Source organism: Scedosporium apiospermum, assembly GCF_000732125.1.
Source record: "Scedosporium apiospermum strain IHEM 14462 chromosome Unknown SEQ_SAPIO_0033, whole genome shotgun sequence".
NCBI classification, from domain to species: Eukaryota; Fungi; Ascomycota; class Sordariomycetes; order Microascales; family Microascaceae; genus Scedosporium; species Scedosporium apiospermum.
In genome coordinates, this window is record NW_015971734.1 from 930,693 (window position 1) to 940,103 (window position 9,411).

Sequence of the window (9,411 nt, forward strand, 5' to 3'; positions counted from 1 at the left end):
GAAATCACAAAAGGTGTAAGAGCGAGAGCAGCACTCCTTAGATTATCAGGAGGAACAAGTGTTCGAAGGCCCTGGGGAGGGGGGATCATGGATGCTGGGTTCAAAAGCCCTTCAAAATCGACGGCGGCAGCACCGTTCTTGCAAGGGCCGACGGACGAGCTGACCATGATTACACGCAGGGCTTGGTTCCGGTGGGATTGATACATGATACTTCGTGCATTGCACGGCGTTGATGTCATACAGGATGGTGGAAGTACTTCGAGAGAACGGACCCGGGGCTAGTCGAAGAACGGCATTACGGTGACGAGACGGAGGTTTGCGTCAGGACCATTCCTGAAGCACACTATGCATAACTCCTCGCAAAGGTAAACTTTCGCCGCCATTATCGCCATGGCTCTGAATTAGCATCAAGTGTCCGGTCACATTCTAATCTAGATTATTCAATTGCCACCATAGTGGATAAGTAAACTACGGGGTACACTTCGCTCTCCCGGATCTCAGGGGGAAACGAGCGAGCATGGAGATGGGAAGTTAATCGAGTTGCTGAATGTGGAGGAGAACCATGTGGATCCAGAAAACGGTGTCTGTGATGGACGAGCACATGCACGAAGCAATGGAGTGCAAGCTACCTGTGTACTCAGTATTATCCAAGCCCCAAGCATAATTTGGAGTCAACAAGCTGGAAAGCGCAGTTAATCGGAGCCGATCCTGATTGGGAGTCTATCCCCGAGCTAACAGCAGTCCTTCGGAGGTAGATCGAGAGAACACCTCAAGTACACCACCCGCCACACTACTATCATGTACCCGTGGTCGTGTTGCACTGTACATGCCTGGAGGTGTACTTCTGTACTAGAGTACGTACCCTTAATACAGAACTTGTACACGCACACTTACACCACACTACACAGAGATGTACTTCGTACTTACTTCGTACACTCTGCAGTTTAACACGAGAAGGGGATCACTGCCCCGCATATTGTCCCCCGCACGTCCTGGAAGGTCCCGAGTCTTCAGGTTCTTCAGGTTCCAGAAAGTAGCCAACATAAGCTCGCGTGACGTGAGGAAGGCACCTCGTGGATGTGGATGCCGCGTCTCATCTCACTGCTCCCACATGCAATGCTCCTTGCTATTTGCGATTTGGGGTTGCAGAAACAGGACCAGGTGTTTTCAAGCAGGAATCAAATTCACATGTGAAGATGAGGGAGCCATCCATCATGCTGCGCGCTGCATCCAAGGCGGCGTGAAGGATGTGGGAATGTGGGATTTGGAAATTGCCAAAGCGTCTTGGTCCGCCAAGATTGACGCGAACCGTGAGGTCGCATACGTCGGCGAAAGAATGACTGTGGGCGTAAACTAGCTTCCTTGCAGTGAGTCAACAGCAGGCATGCTTCGGACAGGTCGAGGTGAATCCGTTCTTCGAGTTCGGATGCAAGTCACGTTCCCACGCATTCGCCACGATGCTGTCCACGAACCATGCCAGAGAAAACCCAAGCATTTAAAGCTGGCTTGCGCCTGACACAATGCGCCTAGCGTCTGGTAGTTTACTAACGAACCTGGTGTCTGATGGGGATTACGATTAGCGGCTTCCGAGTTCTGGGGTTCACATCCAGTGCGAAAGCCGCTACGAACCAGATTTAACTGATTTGATACCATCCTTCGAAAGCAAACTACCCTCCAATGCAATATCCCCCCCCCCCCCCCCCCCCCCCCCCCATCACATCGACGTCGTAGTTTTAGCAAGGCCAAGCCAAGCCACCAATCTCACCTCTAGGCCAAAAGAAAAGGCGTCTTCTCACTGGTGCCTGAGTTACTAGCTTCCTGTCCCACCCCGTTTCATCCCGGAGCCACTACCCTTTTCGGGACGATCTGTTCAATCGAATCTACGATTTGCCCAGCACAAAAACCAGACGATTCTCGTAGGATGGAATCGAATCCCTGGTCCCTTAGAGCCTCCTGGGCAGTCGCATTTTCCTCAAACCCGGGAAAGAGGAAGGTACCGACATACCTACGACGTCGACGCAAGTTTGTCAGGCTCTCTCTTGGCAACTATCGACCTACTTCGTGCATGTGAACTAATGAAATCTGCGCACGAGATGGAAAAGTGAAGTGATCGAGTCGAAGTTCGTACAACCATCTGCCTTTCGGGGTTCTATTCTCCCCTCGCCCGAGTTTCGTCCGCCATCCAGCCTTTGTGTAAATAAAAACTCGAGGACGAAATGACCAACCTGGAGGGGACACACGCTCAATCAATCACAGTCCTCGCTGCATGGCCCCAAAACGTCACCGTTATTTACTAAGAGGGTCCTCTGGACTCCCTCGCCACTGTCCTTCTCCGCACTTCTTTTGTCTCTCGACCCACAAACCTGGCCACAACCCCCAACAAATGTGTCTTCCCCCAGACCCCGTACTTAACAGGTGTAGTGAAGTTTACCTGTGTACCTCAGTAAATGACTTGTAACAGGATCGATCAACAAGAGCCCATGCACGAAAGGGGATTGGGGTACCTTACTGGACGCTGTCCCTACATTTGATTAAAGCTACATTCAGTGCATTGTAAGTTTTAGCTTACTTCGTACGAAGCAAGGACAATTCTCTATCCTCCCCTGATTTTTGATTTTCCCTTGAGATCCCTAGTGTGACGTTCGGGAGTCTACGGAGTCGTGACATGTAGGGAGTATGAGGGTGAGGACGGGAACCGCGGGACCGCAAGACAGCTTACTTTGTCTGGATGCTGGTCCACCAAACCCAGGGTGGGATCAAATTCTTTCAACATGGCTCCCCCCGATTTTCGGCTAGAGCTTTTCCGGTCTGCTCTCGCGATTGTGGGTTCCCAACTTCAGCCGAGGTAAGTCGAGCTCTGTATAAGGCTGAGGGACCCTTGGAATGATTTCAAGCAAAACCATTTTTCCTCCTCCTTGATCCTCAGCCCCCAAAATATTTTTTATGCTCATGGTGTTCATAATTACGGCGTGCATAACTGGACGAAATGACGGATAAGTTAGTCACTAATATTAATGCTTCATGTTATGCTCTAGAGAGATGCTTCCTTCAATGAAAATTCCCAACCCGATGTGATGTGTTCTATCTCGACTTGCAATAGACCACGAGGCTAAATTCACTCCTTTGTCTAATTATCTGAGATGCGCTTCGTCTTTCCATTACCCGCCACACCATTGGTCTTGAGCGAAGCTTTCTCCGCACCCTTCCCACTAGCGACGGGGACCTCAACGGCGCCTACTTCCACCTCCATCCCGGAGATGAATAACGCGCTAACACCCTCCAACAGCGCGACGAACACGCAGAGGAAGCTGGCAATTGCAAAATGGCTAATCGTCGATCCGATCTCCAGCCACGACCCCTCGTCCTTGACTACCCAGAAGAAGTAGAGCGTCAGGATGTCGCTGACGGCCATGGCGAGCATGAAGAGCGCCGACGGCGCCACACCCAGACGCTTATTCAGCACGCCGAGATTGGCCGAGATGAGCGCGAACGGGATGATAAGCTTTAGAATTAGCAATGCGCCCTGGGAGAGGGGATCGAAAACGGGCATGAGCCGGTTCACGCTCTCGAGGCTGAAGGCCGATACCGAGGCGATATTTCCCGTGCTGAAGAATGCTGACTGGAGAAGCACGAAGAAGAAGAGTGCGACCCTTGCATCTGCAAGGTCCAAGGGGCGGAATTCGGAATCAGCCACCTTCGTTTCACTACTACCCATGGAGCCATTCGGCTTCTGTGCGGCTGCGTTTTCGGCTGCAACCCTGTCTGTGTAAACTCGATGCTCCAGCCTAACCCATGAGACAAGTGTGGTGGAGAATGCGACGTAAAACAAGCCCTCGTAGGAGATGGTTAGCAGGACGAATGTCGGCGCGCAGGTGAGGAACATGATGAGTAACCGGTGCAAGTAATGATGGCTGTCCTGTCCGCGGTACACTAGCGGCATGAAGAGAGGAACGACTAGATATATATGTTAGCTAGGTCCGCAACAGCGGGGTCCAAGGATGCTCGCTTCGCGCTGGAAACATACTCAGAACTATGAATCCCACAATTTGATTCCCGCGGGGGAGGCCCTGTTTGGCCTGGAGCGACAAAGCGCTCGATCTTGTCACAACCATGGCCAAGAGGACGAACCCGATCTAGCAAGAAGTGTCAGTAACGGCGAAGGGCCGAATCGCATTTTCACTCTGACCGAAACATACTTGGATTCCCGTCAATATCCGGCTAGTTAGGTTGCCCGAACCCTTACTCGAGCTTGTCGGCTTTTGGGTCCCAAAGTCTGACAACACGAAATCCTCAAACAAGAGGTACAGGACGCCAATCAGAACCATAGGAATACCACCGAGCATGCTGGTATCCTGTTAGTAAACTGCACTAGGGACCGGTTCTTTCATCAGCCTAAAAACTTACATTAGAGGGATGCTTTCAGTTTTCATCGCTGGGAGCAGGGTAAATGTGCTCATGACGAGGCAGGATACAATCCAAGTTGCCGACAAAGCAGTATATTTTTGGATGAAGTTGACCCCACGGGTTAGGGGCCAGAAGGCTCCAAGCACGTATAAGACCGTGAGGACTTCCCGATGAATATAGCCGAGCGCCTAGAAAGTTCAGAGCGTTAACCCACCAGTAGAGCTTCGGGGAAGTGTACAGAAGACCAACTCACCAGGGACAGCACCACGCCGACGTAAAGAGTCGCATTCAACACCAAGGAAAAGAGTGCGGCACTGGATTGTATATGGCCAAAGAGTGCCCTCTGTCCCTTTACTAGACTATGCCTCCGAGCATATACCTCCTCCCAAAAGACGACGGGGAAGAAGGCGTATGCATAATAAGTCATGGGAGACTTGGAAATAATGAATGATGCGTAGAAGAGCACGAGAGCGGACGAAAACACGACGGTACTAAGTAGTGTTCTCGAGGGCGGTGTGGAGCTTTGGAGAACATAGACGTCCATGACGGTGGTAAGGGCGAAGGCCATCCATCCTAGGTATCCCACCGTGACGAGCGCCCTGAGGAATAACCAGTCATATGTTTGAAGATACCTGAGACCTTCGAGTCCGAGCTTCATCAGAGAGTCCGACTCCTCAATGGCCTCTTCATACTTTCCACCCGCGATCAGCTTCTGGATGGATGCGAGGCGGGCGCTCGGCGTGAGTTCAGCGGCGCTGAGAGGCGCGAAGGCCTTGTATCGCAGCTCGGTCTTCTTCTTCTGCTCCTCCTTCACCCTGTACATCTCGAGGATTCCGCGCGCATTCACAAGGGACGCTTCCGCCTTCTCCTTGATGTCCGCAGACAAATACGACAGGGGCAGCTCTCCCACCGAGTTGGCCGGAAATTCGGCGCCGATCAGGTATGTCATCAACGCCGCGATGTCGGCCTGGTTGACATCATGGCGCTTAATGTTGCTCAGGCCCCACTCGGCCGAGTATTCGTCATGGCCAGGGGCAACGGTATCCGGCGTAAGGACGGGCTTGGCAATTCCAGAACCCCAGGTGATCAGAGGCGTTCGAGTATTATCGGGATGGCCGTCTCCGTGACTACCCCAGTCACTCATGCCGTGATCGGCAGTGAAAACGAAGGCTGTGCGATCATCGCCGTAAAACTGCTCGATGAGGTCTACCATCTCCTTGACGCCCTTGTCAACGACCTGGAGATTATGCAGGTATTCTTTCGAGTAGGGCCGATATCCGTGTCCAGTGGTGTCGAGGCCGAGGAGATGCAAGAAGAAGACGACCTTATCCTGGCGAAGAGCGTCGTTCAAGGTCTTATTCTGCGCAGCCTCAGCGAACAGTTCCTTCACATGATCGAAAACCCAGTAGTCGAGAGCCGTGGCATCTTGCGAGAAATCTTCAAATTCTTCGCTATAAGTATAAGCATCGACGCGTCCGGGTACAGCGCCATGTTGGAACATGGGCAGAATGTCAGGGCTTCCCCAGCTCCAGGTGTGCCGGCTTCTGTTGAACACACTGTCGAAGTTGACGGGGTTCAGCTTCCAGCCCGTAGTGACGGCAGATACATCCTCATATAAACCCGCGATGAGGGCGACATGGCCAGGACGGGATTCGGTGGGGACTCTTGTGTGGGAGACGCCGAAGGTTCCGTGTTCGAGGACGCGCGAGCGCAAAAAGGGAGCGAGTGGTCGAGGGACTAAATCCTCTTCTGTTTTCGGGTACGGCTCGGGGAAGGAAAGGAAAGTCTTGTCGGCACGTAGTCCATCGCCTAGAGTCAAGAGTCTGGGGTTAGAAGCAACATCCTCGAGGCGATGGCGCGGCTGCATGTCAGGCAGGGATGCATCATACCGACGAACAAGACAAGGCGGTCAGCCGGTGGTTTGGAATCGGGCGCCTTCCTCTCAACTTGGAACAATTGCATGCCCGACACGATCGGGCTAACAAAGTAGACATCGAAAATGGACAGAACATAGACCAGATGAAAGACCACGGCGACGGCTAAGAAGCCTAAGCGAGTGACCCCGGCCATGGCTGCATAAAAGAGTGAATCGTATCTACCACCAGCCGCTATGTAAAAGAACAGTTGAAAGAGCGTATCGAAAACGTCAAAGAAATTCTAATATCGCGAGAACGCGGCGTCGGCGGCTGAATAACGACAGGAAGCGATTTAAGGAGTGTCGGCCATTAAGACTGCGGCGCGGCGTGGGCTGCTTTCCGGTTATTACTGGCGATCCGGGTTGTCGCAACCTACCCACAAGCCTAGCGGTGGCCGATCGAGTCGGATTTATCGAGGATTCAAGTTCGACTTGTTCAAATTGTGGCCATTTGATACCCAATTAATTAGCGCAACTCCACTAGGCAAGCCTCAATGGTTGTTACGAGCACGAAGGAGAGGATGCCTGGTAAAGTCAAACCGCAAGTCGCAAGTTGCATGTGGGAGACTTTTTTCAATGCTGCTACAAATCTAATCTACACTTCGAAATCCACTGCAAACTTGGACGCGGCGCGAGGTCCACTTCTTCGTGGCAACCGTGTCCATTGTTAAGAGCTTAACTCCTGGTTCCAATGTCACGTCAAATGAGAACCCTCCGGGTCCTCCAATCCTCCCCACTCTCCGAGCCCGCCGAACTGGACGAGTGTACCTGTGTACGTACCAAACACTAGTGTAATCATATGTAGTAAGATGCAGGTGTCCATGCATAAAAAGGGGGAGGTGGAGATGCAATGGATGTCGTAGTGCAACATCTCCTATGAGCATCCCATACTTCGTACGCTGACAGGTATTTCGCACAGTAATACACAGGTATGAGGCATCAAGTGGTTCTCTCTTCCTGAAGCTAGTGACAATTGAACGATGAAGCCTTCAAGGTTGCGAGCAGCTCTTGTTCCCATACGAGGTGAGGGGTTACACGAGCAAATCCCAGAAGTGGTATATCAATGAACCGAACAATTATAACCCATCATCGAAACCGAAACAATCATCAATCGCCCGTTGCTAGTTGCCCCGCATACATCATCCTATAACAATTGCTTTGCCCAACCTCATGGCTAATTCCATAACTCCATGTCCCTTTATCGCCTTGACATCTTCACAATCAAGGTACGCCTCCCGCATGCTAAATCATAAGCAAAGACCAGTCCGCTATGATGGTCCTTGCCGTTTCCCAGGGTATACTGCCAGCATAAACCTAAGAGTACCAAAAAAAGAAAAAAGAAAAAACCCCCAACCCGGATGGGCTACTCTGGAAGCTCAGTCAGTTAGAGCCCTCGTCACCCTGGCGTAAAACTTGGCTGCGTGGGGGCGGGGGAAGGTTATCTCCTCCGTCAGGTAATCCGGTAACAGCTCCATCAGGGTCCTGTCTCTGTTGGCATCGAGCTGGGGTTGGTACGTAATCTGAGCTTCCTCGAACCCATCCCCTGTCATGTCGGTCTCGATGCAAAGTTTGAAATGCAGTGCTACGGTGATCGGGTTAGTACCTGCCAACATCCTCTCTTCCTCCATTTCAGACAGGGGGATTACTTACTGCCATTCCTTCCAGTCTGCAGACAGTCGAATATATCCTCCTTGTCGTGGAATTTTACCCCTCTCACAATCAAGCCGGTCAGATCGCTATAGAGGTCTTCCTTCATCTGAGCCGCCTGGATGATTTCCGAGTTCCCGCCATTGCGCGCCGCTTGGCTATTAGACTTAACGGCACTACTAGGCACCTTGGCATGAGCAGCAGCTTCAGACCGGCTAGCCGCTAACTTCGTGGTGAGAGATTTATTATCTGCCCTAGCCTCCGAGAGAGATGTCGTTAGGTCCGTAATCTTTTGCTGTAACCCGGCAATTGTCGCTTCGTGTTGCTCGACTGTCTTTGCCATTTTCTGTCCCTCCTTGGCGAGTGAAGTTTGCGACGCCAACTCGGCTTTTAAATCGGCTATCAGTTCCTTGGATGCTATAAAGCGGTCCGTGTTAACAGGCGTCCTAGAGTGAATGCTGGAGCGGGTACTCTTGACTATTAATACTTACTCTGAGCCCTTTCTTCCGCCTGTTTCTTAAGCCGGTCAAAGTTCCGCTCCGCCTCCCGTGCGCCAACCTCCTGTAGGTGTCGGTACTTGGATTCTAGGATATCGTATCTTTTGCTAAGATCCCCTAGTTTTCGACGAATCGATGGATCGTTGGAATCTAGATCGACCACACGTTGACTCCTAACGCTTGAGGGCACAGCTGGGAGAGCGGCGGGCGCTTCGGGTTCAATTGATGGATGCTGGGGAAGCTCTCCTAGCTCGTCGTCCTCTCCCTCATCGATGTCCATCTGCTCTGGAGGAGGCTGAGTCTCCGGGATCTCCGTCTTCGAAGACACTGGTTTCCGGCCACGACGCCCTTTCGGAACTGGAGTAGGGGCGGGTAACGCTGTATCAACGGCCATGCTTTCGCCTTCGGCTAGGTCAACCTCCGTGGGGGTTTCGGCGGTTTTTTTGACGGTGCGTGGCCTTCCACGTGTAGGCTTTGGCTTCTCGACGATCTTTGGAACGGTGCCTTTCGCCCCCTTCTTCGGTGCAGCAATGTTTTGTTGGTTGGCGCTCTTCTCCGATAAAACTCCATTCGTCTCTCCCGGATTGAGCTCGGCTGCCACTGCGGCAGCGATTCTATCACTGGTCCGGCGCCCTGTAGTTTTCTGAGCCGGCTTCGTCACCTTGTTCGCTGACCCGGCAGGTCGGCCGCGAGGTCTTTTGGTTGTCATCGTTGGTGCTACCGCGACTGTCGGTCGTGGTGCAAGAGAGAAATCCGACGATTCGTCCTCCAAGTCGGAACCCACCAGGCGCATGAGGGGAGCTCGAGATTTCGTGCCGGGCATTTAGGGATCGAGCGCGTCGAGTCGTCACGAAGTCGGCTTATTTGAGCGTCTTGCGTAATTATTCGGCGTCAAAGTGTTGTATACTTAGCCTTGAGTACGGAGGCTTCTCTGATGAAAGTTCGAAG

General features: G+C 52.2%; 2 protein-coding genes across 2 annotated transcripts; both read right to left on the reverse strand.

Moving 5' to 3' along the window:
- Positions 1 to 3,127: 3,127 nt before the first annotated feature.
- On the reverse strand, positions 3,128 to 6,474 carry SAPIO_CDS0836 (GPI ethanolamine phosphate transferase 1; the record flags this gene model as incomplete). The annotated part of the gene is made up of 6 exons (XM_016783528.1): positions 3,128 to 3,954; positions 4,025 to 4,133; positions 4,197 to 4,344; positions 4,405 to 4,592; positions 4,658 to 6,213; positions 6,294 to 6,474. The coding sequence occupies 6 exons, from the start codon at positions 6,472 to 6,474 to the stop codon at positions 3,128 to 3,130; spliced, it is 3,009 nt and encodes a 1,002-aa protein (XP_016646294.1).
- A 1,221-nt stretch (positions 6,475 to 7,695) lies between these two features.
- SAPIO_CDS0837 (Uncharacterized protein) lies at positions 7,696 to 9,172 on the reverse strand (the record flags this gene model as incomplete). Its single annotated transcript, XM_016783529.1, has 3 exons — positions 7,696 to 7,901; positions 7,970 to 8,383; positions 8,458 to 9,172. 3 exons carry the CDS (start codon positions 9,170 to 9,172, stop codon positions 7,696 to 7,698), a joined length of 1,335 nt encoding a protein of 444 aa, XP_016646295.1.
- Between the last annotated feature and the right edge of the window lie 239 nt (positions 9,173 to 9,411).